Genomic DNA, 15,794 nt, shown 5'->3' on the forward strand with positions numbered 1-15,794 from the left:
TTATTTACAGGTGTGCATGTCGTTCATGCTCTCGCAGCGCCTGCAGCGGACGTAGCAGCACCAAACAAACTTGCACTCGCAGCGCTCGACGTGCCGGACCACGTGCGTGTTGTAACCCCGACCGCAGCACAGCAGGTTGCAGCCGTCGGGCCCTTGAGAGGTGCGGTTGCAGCGGCGCCCTCTGGTGCCCGACACACCCCAGCGCTTGTCCTCCAGGCAGTAGTTGGGTGACTTGCTGAAAAAGATGAGTTGGTCCTTCCCTATGGGCACGTGTCGCTGCTCCCTCTCCTTCCTCCGCACCTTCTTCTTAGAGCGGTGCAGCACCTGCACGCTGCTCTCGTAGCGCTCCTTCAGGAAGTTGCCCACGCGCTCAAACGGGGCCATGGTGCGCCAGCAGGTCTTCACTGCGCAGGAGCCCGAGACGCCGTGGCAGCGGCAGTCCGTGGACATTGTCCTGTCAATGGCCTGAGAAAGAGAGAAGACACTGATGGGAAAAAAAATCACGTTTTTGGCTCTGATCAAGAGGCCTACTTTTCCTGCCACTGTCAGTTTACAATTTCAATATGAATCCCATTTAAACATCATGATCATGATCCCAGCCCAAGATCCTAAATGACAGTGAAGATAGAAGCTTTTACCCATAGACTGTATAAATATATGGACATAGCCACTGTGCCATCACCCATTGGTCTATGGACTTCTGTTTTGAAGCCTCCAGTTTGGCTTTTTGTTGTTGTCGCCATCTTTGTTTTTTTGTTTGTTTTTGGAGCCAGACAGAGCCGCGGCGCCGCCTGCTACTGGGTCTGTGATCGGCAAACTGGGCGATCACTGGACAGGTCAATCACGCCCCAAAACACAGTCTGATTTATCATCTATTTTGGCCCATTTCCACCGCAGGTAGTAGCGCGGTCCCGCTCCGCTCGACTCGATAAATGTTCTCATTCCACCGGTAAAAACTGTCCCAGCCCGGGTTGTATTGGCGTCGAGTCGTGCTACTTTTCGTACCTGCCTCGTCGGGGTTCTATTCTGTGAACCCGGTACCATAGAAAAATTTGGGCCGTTTGAAGCTCAATTTGGGCCGTTTGAAGCCCAATTTGGGCCGTTTGAAGCCAGATTTGGGCCGTTTGAAGCCCAATTTGGGTCGTTTAAAGCCAGATTTGGGCCGTTTGAAGCCCAATTTGGGCCGTTTGAAGCCCAATTTGGGCCAAGTCCAATTTTACAATGAGATGCACCCACTTTAAACCTGAATAAAGTAATAAAACCACTAGTAAACCAGTAGGCGGCGCCTGGCCTGCTGTTCAGTGAGTTTTTTTTTTCAGGCCAGGCCAGGCCACCAGGCATTTGCCCGACGTGCCCGATTATGCAGTCCGCCCCTGGTGACGTGAAAACATTGTTGACGACTGATTGGTCAGGCAGAATCGTGTTTACTCTGTCTATCTACTGACTGTCAATGCAATGCTGCATACCAGTTTAGTGGGCTTACCTTCTCTTCTGTTATGTATATTTCCATCAGTCTTTTGTGTTGCTGCCTTCGCCTCTGGTGAAATAAAATCGCGGCCGTGATTTCAATTGTCTGAAAAAAGTCTGCTGCTCAGGAAGCTAGTTGAGTGCAGCGCTCCGCTAGGCCGCAGGCGGGTGTTTGGTGAAGCCGCGGTCTTGCGTGGTCAGAGGCCGCCGGGGTACAGGCTTCACTCTGTTGCGCCTCTCCCGTCCGCGCGCAGCGCATGCCTGTGAGTTTGACTAACTACAATGTGATATCCTTTCTCCTGGCCGATTGTCACATTTGCCCATGTACACTGTAGGTCATTTAGAGGCACCAGTATTTCATAAACAGTTTAAAAGTTCTGTGGATGGATTTAATTGTAACGTTATGTTATAGCCTACTTTGGCTATTAGGCGGAGGACAGATATGCGGTCGCTATGACGACCAGCTGTGGGCGGGGGCAGATGATCAGCGGTCGAAGCAGAACATCCATCGGGCCGAAATGAGTAGAGCCGACTGGTGACGAGCTGTGCAGGGCAGTAAAATGTGGTGGAAATGAGCCATTTGACTCTAAATGGGGCCATAATTTACTAATTGAACATCATGCTGTATTGAATAAGATATGAAACTAGTGATTGAGACCATCAACTCATTAGGAAACAATTAGGAAAGTGTTTACTGATGTAATAAATCAAGTGAGAAGTTGGGTCATTTTCGCATTGACTTCTATACAATTGGACTTCTTTTTGCAGCCCTAGACTGTAAATGTGCTAGTATACAGTAGTAGCCTATGGGGTCCCCCCAATGAGCCAGGTCTTCCCTGGCAGATCGGGGGATGGTCACCCATTGGGTGTCTGTGAAGACGCAGATGTGTAACCTGGCAAACCACCTCTGGAGGTTCCTCATGTGGAGCGGACCCAGTGGAGCCACCGGGTGGGCTGCTGACATGAGACCCAGGAGCTGCATGACAGTCACAGCCGTGACCTTCCTGCACTGCCTCACCCGTCTGTCTGACAGCGCGCCTGTAGGAGTCCACAGAGAGATTCGCAAATATGCCACCTGCTGGCTGGGCATGGGATTGCTCTGTTTCCAGTTGATGGCAAAACCAATTCTGGTCAGGTGGCACATCAGCTGTACTGTGTGGGAGATGGCATGTTCCTTGGAACGGGCCATGAAATATCAGTGATGTCACTGGAGCATTTTGAGGGTTGTCAGTCACAGATATAGGCTGGCATTTCTAACATTGTTGTTTCAGCCATTATTTGCACACAACCTCCATGATGCTGCCAGACATGGTTGCTAGAACCTGTGACTCCAAAAGCTTCAGGAGCCAGGCCTAGCCTCTAGACCTCTTCAGGAGCCAGGCGTATAGCCTCTAGACCTCTTCAGTCGTTAGACTGACACAAGACGCTTCCTGGACACGAGGGGAACAAAAGCTACTGTGTTCCTTTCACTTTAGGCAGGGGAGAGAGGGGAGTACAAACCTCAGGGCCTGACAGTGATATTTGGATGGCCCTCTCTTCTCCCTTCAACCTTCTAAACCTTCCACCAGATACACTGCTTTCTTTGTGTCCAGTGGAGGGCGGTGTGTGTCGAGAAGTGTGTGTGTCTTTATGTGTCTATAATAATATTGATAGTCCATTGGTCCCTGCCGGGAAAATTGTTTTTTGCCTTGTCCCCCTCCATAGGGAGGTCATGCTGGTCGGGACCATGTGGCAAACTCCGCCTTGGAAAAATGAAGCCAACGTGGAAGTGTCAAAAACTGTTCTAAAAATGGCCACTTGAGGCCGGCTGCAAAAGCGAGTCATTCCCCATAGAGGCGTGATTTCTAACCCCACATAGGATAAGCAATAACCATGCCCTGTGGCGCCAGGATTGGCCAGGAGCATTGAAGCTTGGGACTAAAGCACCTGGGGTTTTTCATCTTTTAAAATAAAGATGTTTAAAAAACTATTGCTCGTTACATTTTCAGTGCTGTACCTTTTCTCTGGGTAAGAATTGAGCTTGAAATTAACGATATGATACATTATATGAGCTATGAACGTGAACACAACACCAATTCATTTCAATGTCCGCTCTCATTGTCCGCTCTCGAAATCGCTGTCCGTTCTCAAGAGCTATTCAGTTGGTTCATGAAATCGCTGGGCTGCGTGTCCTCCAGTGTTGCTCCTGGCCAATCCCGGCACCACAGGGCGTGGTTATTGCTTATCCTATGTGGGGTTAGAAATCATGCCCCATAGAGAGCCAAAGTGAAACGTCACTTCCTGCTTTTCTCCCTGTACCAGTGCTGCGAAAAATATGAATGGCAGTGAACTTTGTGCCAACGCTAATTTTGTCAATTTAAAACGTAACTTTGCATGTCAAGAAAGTCGCAGTTTGTCGCCAAAATGTTGCACTAGAAGTTATAAATCAGAAAGACTACTACTCACTTTCTCTACCGGCAAAGCTGAAGACCGGCGACATGCCACAAGCTTCCACAAGCTATGTAGTTTTTATACAAAACTAACCCCTACGTTTCAGTTTGACGACAAACCATGACTTTCTTGACATGCAAAGTTATGTTTTAAATTGACAAAATTAGCGTTCGCACCCCGTGGCACAATTCAAACAGGATCAAAAAAGTAACCTTATTCTCCGTCCACTGCCATTCATATTTTTCGCAGCGCTGGTACAGGGAGAAAGCAGGAAGTGACGTTTCACTTTGGCTCTCTATAGACGGCCATATTAAAATGACCCCAACTTTACAGCAGATATAAACATGTTTACAGCCTGGTTAAAAAAAACAGCTTTGGTCTCTAGAGCTAATGTCACCGTTCATGTCAACTGTACAGGGTGGATTCTTATATAATACACCCAGTTATACAGTCTATGGCTGCAAAGAGAAGTCTGATTGTGTAGAAGTCAAAGGGAAAATGAAACACTTTCCTAATGAGTTTTTGGACTCAATCGCTAGTTTCAAGTCTTCTTCAAAACAACCTGATGTTCATTTTGTAAATGATGGTCTCATTTAGAGTAAAATAGATGATAAAGCAGAATATGCTTTGGGGCATGATTGACAGGTCGCCTGTGCAGTGATAGCGCAGCAGCCCTGTGGCTCGGTCTGGCTAAAGACTGGCTAAACCAAAGTTACTTCCTTGTTTGCCTGGGGCGCATGCGCTGTGTGCAGTCATCAGTACAGGGCATGTGCCTCGAGCAAACGAGGAAGTAACTTTGGTTACAGAGGGAACCCTCTTTGTTAGTTCTCGCTGTGGATTCACTTCGAAAATGGCCGTTTGCCGTAACTTTGGATTATTATATTATTTCATCGCGGGGCGAGTACACGAGTCACAACATGTACATGTGAGTGTTTCTGGCGCTGTTGGAATGTATATTTTGGGTGACAGAAAATGTTGGTGTATCCCTTTAAAGGAGAATTTCGGTTTTTTCGAACCTGGAGCCATCTCCTGCCATTAATTATGATTTGTCCACTCACCCGGCGATCCCCGCGGCGTATCTGGGCGTCCTAGCGTTGTTTTGATATCAATAGCGTGGTCGTGGTTTTAGCGTAACCTATGTGGGGTTTGGCATAACCTTCGTTATTTCGAATCCTACATAGGTTACGCCAAACCCCACATAGGTTACGCTAAAACCACGACCGCAAAGCGTCCTGCCTGTATTTGGCCAGTCGACAGGAAAGTATCGCGGGACTTCACGAGACTTGGTGACCTAGATCACGTTTGAGGTAATTTGATCCCTGTGCACTCCAGGAAACAGCCTGGGGTGAAATAACACTCTGCTGGATGTTGACGGATCAGATTATGGCGATATTTGGCGAAAAAGGGAAGAAAAATAGCTATTTAGATGCAGGAAATACAGGCTCACACTTGGCCCCAAATCAACTCCACTTTACGACTGACTTGGACGCTATTGATATCAAAACAACGCTAGGACGCCCAGATACGCCGCGGGGATCGCCGGGTGAGTGGACAAATCATAATTAATGGCAGGAGATGGCTCCAGGTTCGAAAAAAACGAAATTCTCCTTTAAGATGAATATCTTTAGACTCTAAAGAGATTCAGGGGGGCAGTATACAGAGGAGTGCAGTAAACTCTAAAGTTTAGAGTTTACTAGTCTCGCTGGCCAGCCTCCCCTCCCTACCGGGAGAGGAGTCTGGCGGTGCAGGTCTCCATTGTGGAATTGCAATGGGTGGCCCTTAGCGGCAGTGCCCTTGGAAAATAGTTTCCAACAATCTAATTTGCCATTTTCAGCATGTAGCAACGAGCTAGCGTGTAGGTTTCTGCCGTTAGCTTGCTAGCTAGTTAGCGTTGTTGTTTTCACTGCTGTGGCAGGGCACTATTTACAGCGACACACAGGGAAGAGGGAGCGGAAGCCTCTCTGATTGACATGGTCGGAGCCAATGACAGAGTTTGTAATAAGCTGGGAGCGGACATCCAAGAGGATCCAAGGGGGGATTTTTTTACTATATGATAACACCGTAATCCTCCGTGTGTTCACAACTTGTTCCCCTTTTTCCATTGGAGCAGGGGTCTCAAACTCATGGCTCCATGCGGCCCGCGGGCGACCCCTGTGTGGCCCGCGATGGAATTGCAAAAAGAAAAATTACAATGCACCTGAAGGCAACATGCAAGATACCCGCTGAATAAGTTTCCAAATGTTCATGTCATTCTGGCCAATACTCCACTTCTGTTATATGTTATATCGTCTGTCCAGAAAAAAAAGTCACTTAACTCATTGAGTGCCACGGACGAGTAAAGTCGTCAATTGCTTTAGTAACGTTGAGTGCCAATGACGACTAAAGTCGTCAATTGCGTTTTTTGACGGTGGGACGTGGATCAAAGCCAGATCCATCTCCTGTAAAATTTTGGGGCATGTTGAATGTGTAAAAGCTATTTTACCGACCCATTAGGTGGCGACAGTGCTCTCCAGATTAGAGAAAGGCCAGGAGAAAAGAGAGAAGAAGTCATGAGGAAACGGAAATCGCATCGATATGCATGAAGCATAACGTTAGCTGTGCCTGTGAACAGCAGTCAATCTGCTGCCTGCCACAATTGAGCCCCTCCATGTCCGTTGCGATAGTCCCTCCATATGATTTAGTTGCCAACACCAGCGTCTTTCTGAAAAGTTACATTATTCTCAGCTGGGAGCCGGCGACAGGCTGTGAAAAAGCGGGGGGATGCAGCGCACTTTTCAGTGCAGACGGAGCAAAAGCAGAGCGAGAGCAAACACAGCACAGCCCCAGAGACACTCCCATGGAGGAGGAGGAGGGGGGTGGGGCACGCAGGGCAGCAGAAAGCCCAGATTTGGACGCAGCTTCACAGCTCACAACCGAGAAACGAGCGAGCCCGATCCAGACTGCCGCGACGAGCGGCCGCCATCCAGGCAGCAGAGACTCGCCTGACACAAGCAGCACTCAGAGCGAGCAGAGCCACCAGAGACACACCCACCTCACAGAGGAGGAGTTTGCAGTAGAGGGGGGGTGGGGGTGCTGTTATATTGAAGGAAATTACTGTTCAGATGTTTCAGGTCAGAAAATATTAGTTTCAGAGTCAGTGATTTGCTTGAAATGCTATATTTCACAAAAGGCTCAATATCTCAGCTTCTAGATGGAAACGCCAATTTTTTCTGTTTTTGACCTATCTTCTCCGGCTGATAACTAAAGAACGGAAAATGGTATCAATAAACTTTTTTTTGCAGATGATAGAAGAGAGTCTCATCGTTCTTTGTGCGTGTTCGGTGTTTACATAGTAATATCACACAATATTCTGTGGGCCTCGAGAAATCACTACACTGAAAACGCTCTGAAACTCTGGCACTGGGAGCGTCCGTTCTCCAAAAGTGGCTGGCACTCAATGAGTTAAGCAACATCAGCCTTTCAGCCAACACAGTGGAAGAGCGGATTACTGAGCTGTCAAGTGACATTTATGATCAGTTCTAATTCTAGCTGGAGTTCCAAGGGACAGTTGAAAATTAACAATGCCTAATTTAGTAATGTGCAGTGTCCCTAAAAAAAGAAAACAAAGTCCCTCAAATAAACAAATACATTCTTAATGTAAAAAATAGATTGTCCCTCAAATAAATGAATAAATTGTTAATGTTGAGAATTGCGGTTGCATTTTTCTCTCTTTTTTTTTAATACATGAAGTGGCCCCCTTGTGACAAGACTGGACACTCAGCGGCCCCCAGGTAATTTGAGTTTGAGACCCCTGCATTGGAGTGTCTCACCTGGCGCCCGGTCTCACTGTTATGCTGGTTCATGGTGAGCAGGGTGTAGCCTCCCCGGGCAGAGGAGGAGGCATTGTGGGCGTTGGCGTGGTGGAGGAACTTGCGGCTGAACCAGGTGCCGTAGTGGATGTGGTCGGAGCAGCCGCCCCAGTGCCAGCCCTCGGCGGGCGAGCCGGAGCCCGCCAGCCGGGTGTCGCAGCCGCACTCCGTCATGTTGCCCTGGCTGCAGGAGCGCGTCACGGCGTGGACCAGCCCCGCTGCCATCACCGCATAGATAAACGCCGTCTCCTTGGTCCCTACAGAAACACAATGGATTCACGTCACATGGATTCTCGTTTCTGGTTGCTGATGTTGAATTGAAAAGAGCTTTTTTTTTTCCCTTTTTTTTTGTGCCTAATAAATTGCTCAAATTTACCGTGTGCTCTGGAATTCATCCTTCATCAGTTACCAGCGTAATTGTTTTGTGGTGCCCCCCCCCCCCCCGCAAAACTTTCAATAACTGTCAAACAAGAGACTGCAAAATCATTAATTATGAACGATACTAGTGTATCTCACATTACATTACATGTGGCAAACAAACAATTGTTAGAATTACTGTACATGTCAGCTGTGCAGAAGGATCAGAGTGAGGTCCGTGCGCAGCGCGCTGAAGAGTAGAGACGTTGGTTTGTTGTCGATACTTGTTGCTAGGCAACGCTTAGTTCCGCTTCCGGTAATAAGGACGGCAGTCATGTTCCGTAAGATGGCGGCCTAGTAACAATATAAGAACGTGTCCTAGCTGTATTTGGTAGCTAAAAGTCCCTCCTGTGATTATAATCCTTTCCTGTGTCTGTGTGCGTTTTTGAATTACAGTAAGTTTGCTTTCCTTGTGGTCACAGATGTTTAGTTCGAATCATTGACAATATGTTAGTAGTAATAATAATCTGTATAGCCTACTGATTTGCTAGCAACGTAGCATGTAGCTAACATATGCAGATAATTTATGTTGGTTATTTTAGCTATACTTTTCTTTGTTTATCCAGCTGTTAGTGGGTTTATATCCTATTATTGTTTATAGTAATTAAGTATTTGCCTAAACCTGTGATGCTAATTGTAGTAGGATGCTTATAGCCTATAGTGTAGCAGTACAGTCTAACTCTACGTTCTATTCACTGTTTATTGCGGTTTAGACCACACACATCTAGAACATTGAGAGGACAGAAGAAAATACCTGTGCCTGTGTATCTCCATATCTTTATATAAAAACCCTCAAAGAAATACCCGATTCCGTGTCCTGACTCGACACCCCATGTTGATGACATCATTCCTAACCAGCGATTAATAGCGCCAGTACAATTAATGGTCCTTCGAGCCGGATAGAGTCACCAATATGGCCGCCAGTAAGCAATGGTCCAGTCTTCCTGCATCGCCAACTGCACGTCCTATACGCAGAGTTGGCAAACCGAGATATTTGGATGATTATTTAGTGGAGTTCCCACCACTACAAAGAGGAGAGCAGATACACAGGCACGAAGAGGAGAGGGAACCACCCATTGCAGCAGAGCAGAGGAAATCACCCAGTCCAACAGTGAGCACATCCTCCCTGCACCAGGAGTTGACCGCACATGAAGCCATAATGAGACAAGCTATGGAGACAGCGCGGCAACAGAGTGAGACGGCCCAGAAGCAAACAGAGCTTTTGGAGTTGGTCTTACAGCGCCATTCCCAACCACCTTCAGTTCGATCATCAAGGAGATCATCACGGCGTCAGTCACCAGTTCGCCTATATCAAGCAGAGAGAGTAGGTGAGCCGAATCCCCTAGCCGGTATATCTCACCGTTCCCGAACTGAGGATCACCCACCAGCAGCTGAAGAAATGGCTCATAGGCTAGAGGACTTGAGTATTCACCACCAACTGTGGCCATTACCACCACCTCCTAGCCGAGAGACTCACCTCCCTCAACACGCGCTTGATCCAAGCCAGGGCTTCCGCTCTACCCAGCAAGAGAACCAACATTTCTCAGCTCCGTTCCCTTCAAGCCCGCAGTTCATGCCTCCACCCACGTATCTGCGAGCACATCAGAATTATGTGCCCTACCCCTCCTATTCAGGGAACCCAATCATGTCAACTCCATATCCCCCCATGATGTACGCGCATGCAGCCCCCAATATAGAAGGACCCATGTTTCCAGACTTCACTAAAGAAGATAGAGCCCAGTACGTGGAGCTTCGCCTTTCGCTCAGCACCCTCCTACATCCCACCCAGTCTGAGCATTACAAGTACGCCATCCTGCTGAAGCACGTGAAAGTACCACAAGCCCATCGCCTGGTGCTAGCCCATGCAGAGTCTAGTATGCCCTACTCTGAAGCTCTGAAGGCACTGGATGAGCGTTACGGACGTCCATATCAGTTCGCTCTGAAGGAGATAGAGGACATGGAACGTTTACCCCCCATCAGAGATGATAAGGCCCTTGACGAGTTCGCCATCAGAGTGCAGTCACTAGTCGGGATGCTGAAGTCTCTTAAAGGAGAAGGCCGTGAAGAACTCCACTGCGGCTCCAACGTGAAGCGCCTTCTCAGCAGGCTCCCCAAACAACAGCAAGAGAGGTTCCGTCGACAACAATACAGGAAGGATCCTGATCAGATGAAGCTGTCGCTCATCGACTTCTCCGACTGGCTGAAAGCAGAAGTCAGATGCCTGGATATTGAGCCTTCCCTTCCAGCTTACAGCGAGAAAGACAAGAAAGATATGAAGTACAAACCAAAGGTGAAGGTTACCACAGTAATGCTCGGGACAGACAGCTCCGAAAATTCCCAGTCAGACGTGACCTACAAAGCAGCTCCTCACCTCCAGAACCGAGGTAAAGCTAAGATATATTGCCCTTACTGTGAATCAGAACACTATCTCAGCCAATGTGAGAGCTTCGCTAAGCTGACCAAAGCAAAAATGGTGGATTGGAATAAGACTAAGAGAAGGTGCTGGAGATGCGGCCGTCCTCACCTAGCCTCCGCCTGCGACCTAAAGAAGCCGTGTCGAATTTGCAAGTCTAAACATCTCTCCATTCTGCATGAGGTCAATCAGAGAAGCGAGAACGAGCCCGCCAGCACAGCGACTGCAGAGACTCACTACCTAGATCAACCAAATGGATATAGCCAAGTGCTGCTGAAGATCGTCAGAGTCAACCTGCACTACCAGGACAGAGTGTTCAACACCTACGCAGTGCTGGACGATGGTTCGGAGAGAACTATCCTGCTCTCGTCTGCAGCACACCATCTTGGAATACAAGGGGAAGCAGAAGATCTGACCCTTCGTACCATCCGCCAGGATGTCAAGACACTGCCAGGTTCACGTGTGTCCTTTGACATCGCGCCAGCGACACAACCCACCAAGAGGTTCTCCATCCAAGGTGCCTTTACAGGTGACCACCTAGGTCTGTCTCAGTACACCTATCCAGTTTCCCAGCTCCAGAAGAGATATCGACACCTAAGAGGGTTGCCGATTCCACCCATTGATGGAGCTCAGCCAACCCTCCTGATCGGATCGGATCAATCAAGCCTGATTGTTCCAATCGCGCCAGTGCTCCTAGGCCCCCCTGGTGGCCCAGCAGCAGTTAAGACTAACCTCGGCTGGACACTCCAAGGTCCAGCTAAATACCTTAAGCAACAGCTTCACTCTGCACAGTGCTTCTTCACAGCAGTTACCTCTCCTTCTGCCCAGCTGTTTAGTCAAGTCGAGCGGCTATGGCAGTTGGACACACTGCCTTTCAAGAATGAGAAGTTAGTGATCAGATCCAAACAGGACAAGCAGGCAGTGGACCTACTGGAGGCAGAGACCACCCGTGTAGAGGTCAACGGAGTGCATCGCTATGCTACTCCCCTCCTGCGGGCCCAAACCATGCCCAAGCTGCAAGTTCCGATGGATCACGTGATGAAAAACCTGCGGAATACAGAAAGGAGGTTAGTTCACCAACCACAGCGTGCATCTACCTACAAGGAGGAGATCAAGAAACTAGAGGTCGCTGGATATGCCACTAAGATTGATTCTCAGGAAGCTGACACATCCGAAGAGTCATGGTTCCTGCCACACCACATGGTCAGACATAATGACAAAGACCGCATCGTGTTCAACTGCAGTTTCCAGATCGGCGGGCAGAGCCTAAACAACTACCTCCTCCCTGGCCCCACCTTAGGAGCTTCACTCCTTGGAGTCCTCCTGCGTTTCAGGGAGCACCGAGTGGCGATCAGTGGAGATTAGGGCTGCACGATATATCGTTTACACATCGTCATCGCAATGTGCGCATGCGCAATAGTCACATCGCAGGACGTGCGATGTCAAAAGCAAATTAACGCGTCATGTTGCTTGATAAACTCTCACTTTAGGGGTAACCTACTGAGTGAAATGAGGTTCTCTCAAAGGAGAGAGACGCCCCGCTACTGTACTCACTCATTTAGTGCTTAGCTTCAACACAACAAACATGCACAGAGAGCTCAATTGAATTGTTTTTGCTTATGTTGGGTTGCTGACAGTAGCCCGTCTGTAAACGATGTGATTGCGGAGGCGGACTGTCCACAGCTTGCAGCGCACTAGTATACAGCAGGCTGGCTGCTGTAACTCAACATGTCCGTGGAGTGGACATATTTACTCTTGAAACACCAAAAAGCAAGACCGCAACTTAAAGGCTGAAGTGATTACTGAGAACGAAGTTGTCCGTGTTATCACTGCGGCTCTCTCTCCCCCTCAGTCTTTGATGTTGCATCACATGATAGCAGTAACGTTACGGTAGAGTTAATCATACATAGCGACTCATTTACACAAAACATGTCGGTGAAAATAAAAAGACAATAGACATAGCTGGGCAATTACATGTATATTTATTACTTTTCACGAATGAATTGTTTGTCAACGGTCGGCTGCATGTGAATCCTCCTCTCTGTACTGCCTCTCTCTGTGCGCTCAAAAACCGGAACTCCCCAAATGCGGAGCGTACCACTTGGTAGTTTCTGGAGGGGGGTCAGACCAAGTGTGTGAAGTGGCAGCGGTGTTTCATTGTTGATTTATTGAAATGTTAGAACTTAGAAGAACGAAAGAAGTTGAAAGCAGTGATTATAATCAATTAAATCTAATGTTTTTCTGCAAATAGCAATATTGGGAGGTAGATTCTGACACTCAATATTAGGGGTGGGCAATCTATAAAATTTATATCCATATTGTGATTTGAGACTATGGTCTTAGATGTTGGATGGTAATATGGTGATACAGCATACATGTTGTCTTTCCCTGGTTTTAAAGTCTGCATTACACTAAGTGAAGTATAGGCTAGTGACATTTTGAAGTAGAATGTCATAACTCACTCACTTTTTCATGTATGTAAGTCATGGAAATCCATTGGTCAAAATGTGTATGCACCCTGATAGATGACGCTCTGAGGCCTACCAGTAGGTCACAGCCCAGTGGTTGAGAAACATTAAAATACCTAATTTCCCCTCCAAAATCAGATGGACTCCTCTACAAAATCATCCCAATCATTCTAGAAATATTATTTTCTTTCAAATAGAGCTATTCTGGTAATCTGGTGAAAATCGGTATTTTTTCATATCGCAATATATATCGCATGGGCGGGGAATTTACATTACATTACGTTACGTCATTTGGCAGACGCTTTTATCCAAAGCGACTTACAGTAACACACTTTTTGTCAGCAATAGAGCAATCAACTATGGAGCACAGTCTATGACAACTACAAATCCTGAAGGAACAGTGGTACGAGTTTTAGTTTAGGGTTTTTTTTTTTTTTTTTTTTTTATATTAAATAAAGAGAGAGAAAGAAGAGAGAGAAAGAAGTTAGATCAAGAGGGGCCCAGGTGGAGCCTGAAAAGGTGAGTCTTTAGTCTTTTCCGAAAGATCGGCAGTGATTCAGCAGTCCTGACCGAAGGTGGCAGCTCGTTCCACCATTGGGGTGCCAGGGAGGAGAAGAGTCGAGATCGGGATGAGCGACTTTTGAGCGCCCGTAGCGAAGGAGGAGCGAGGCGCCCTGCACTGGTAGAGGAGCGAAGGGAGCGGTGAGAGGTTTGGAACCTGACCATAGATTGCAGGTACAGGGGAGCTGACTGGTGTACTGCCCTGTAGGCCAGTACCAGTGTCTTGAATTTGATGCGAGCTGAGATGGGAAGCCAGTGGAGGTCCCGGAAGAGGGGAGTGACATGAGAGAATTTGGGTTGGTTGAATACCAGACGGGCAGCAGCGTTCTGAATGAGCTGAAGCGGTCGGATGTCGGTGGCAGGTAGGCCAGCCAGGAGCACGTTGCAGTAGTCCAGGCGTGGGACGATAAGTGACTGGACCAGGAGTTGAGTCGCTTCTCTTGTGAGGAAGGGACGGATTTTGCGGATGTTGTAGAGGGAGAACCTACAGGAGCGTGCTGTCGCAGCTATGTTGGCAGAGCAAGACAGCTGGTTGTCGAGGATCACCCCAAGGTTCTTAGCCGTTTGGGAGGGGAGTACAGTGGTGTTTTCGATGGAGATGGAGAGATCTGTGAGAGGACAGTCTTTCCCTGGGAGGAAGAGTAGCTCTGTCTTACCAAGGTTGAGCTTGAGGTGGTGGGCAGACATCCAGTCGCCAATGTCCTTGAGACATGCAGAGATGCGAGCCTCGATTTGAGTGTCGGAGGGGGGGAAGGAAAGGAAAAGTTGGGTGTCATCAGCATAGCAGTGATAAGAGAAGCCATGAGAAGAGATCACATAGGCAAGAGATCTGATATAGAGAAGAAAAAGTAAGGGGCCCAGGACTGAGCCCTGGGGGACACCAGTGGTAAGAGGGCAGGATCTGGAGACGGACCCTCTCCATAAGACCTGGTATGAGCGGTTCGAGAGATAGGAAGCAAACCAGGATAGTGCAGAACCTGAAATGCCGAGGTCAGACAGAGTGGAAAGAAGGATTTGGTGATTGACTGTATCGAAGGCAGCAGACAGGTCAAGGAGGACAAGGACAGAGGAGAGGGATGAGGCCTTAGCAGTGTGAAGGGCCTCTGTGACAGCAAGAAGAGCTGTCTCAGTGGAGTGCGAAGCCTTGAAACCGGACTGCAGAGGGTCCAAGAGGTCATTCTGGGAGAGATAGAGAGAAAGTTGTTCGGACGCTGCTCGTTCAAGGGTTTTGGAAAGGAATGAGAGAAGAGAGACAGGTCTGTAGTTCTGAATAGCAGTAGGGTCAAGGGAGGGTTTCTTAAGCAGAGGCTTGACTCTTGCAGCCTTTAGATCAGGCGGAACAAGACCAGAGGACAGAGAGGAGTTTATGAAGGTAGTGAGGAAGGGAGATATGTCAGGTGAGATGGTTTGGAGGAGAGAGGAAGGGATGGGATCGAGGGGGCAGTAAGTGGCTCGGTTTGAGCTGATGAGTTTAAGCACCTCATCGGGAGAGAGGGGGGAGAAGGAAGGAAATCCAGGGACCGCGGGCCGAGGAGCAGGATTGGAGTTGGGAGTGTTAGTGAGGGTGCTTGGAGGATGGAAGGAGGAGCTGATGTCATCCACCTTTTTAGTAAAGAAGGTTACAAAATCGTCAGCAGAGAGGGAGGAGGGAGGGGGGGGCGGGGGAGGGTTGAGGAGCGTAGAGAAGGTGGAGAACATTTTACTGGGGTTGGATGCAGAGGACTGGATTTCAGAGATGAAGAAGGAGGTTTTTGCTTTGGAGACAGCAGAGGTGAAGTTGGAGTGAATAAGATGGTAGGAAGAGAGGTCTTCAGGGTGGTGTGATTTTCTCCATTTTCTCTCAGCTGCCCGAAGCTCTGTTCGATGAGTTCGCAGAGTTTCGGTTAGCCAGGGAGCAGGGGGAGAGGATCGGGCAGGTTTAGTGGTGAGAGGGCAGAGAGAATCAAGAGCAGAGGAGAGAGAGGATAGAAGAGTGGTGGAAGCCTTGTCAGCGGACAGGAGAGCAAACTGCTCGGCTGAGGGAAGCAAGGAGAGGACGGTAGAAGAGAGGGAGTCAGGTGAGAGAGTTTTTAGGTGGCGTCGGGTGGTGATAGAGTGAGGGGGTGATGGGAGGGAGGAGGGGATGGGGATGGGAAGAGAGAAGGTGATAAAGTGGTGGTCAGATACAGGAAGAGGGGTCACAGTGAGGTT

General features: G+C 48.4%; 1 protein-coding gene across 1 annotated transcript in view; it reads right to left on the minus strand.

Moving 5' to 3' along the window:
• Window positions 1–15,794, minus strand: part of wnt16 (wingless-type MMTV integration site family, member 16) — a gene marked incomplete at both ends in the record, with an annotated part of 31,121 nt that continues 15,327 nt past the window's right edge. The window contains 2 exons of the mRNA XM_083654838.1: window positions 1–465; window positions 7,707–8,002. Of these exons, the coding sequence (XP_083510964.1) occupies window positions 1–465; window positions 7,707–8,002 (761 nt within the window). The remainder of the gene's footprint in view (window positions 466–7,706; window positions 8,003–15,794) is intronic.

This window comes from Poromitra crassiceps (assembly GCF_964638095.1).
Source record: "Poromitra crassiceps genome assembly, chromosome: 2".
Lineage (NCBI taxonomy): Eukaryota > Metazoa > Chordata > Actinopteri > Beryciformes > Melamphaidae > Poromitra > Poromitra crassiceps.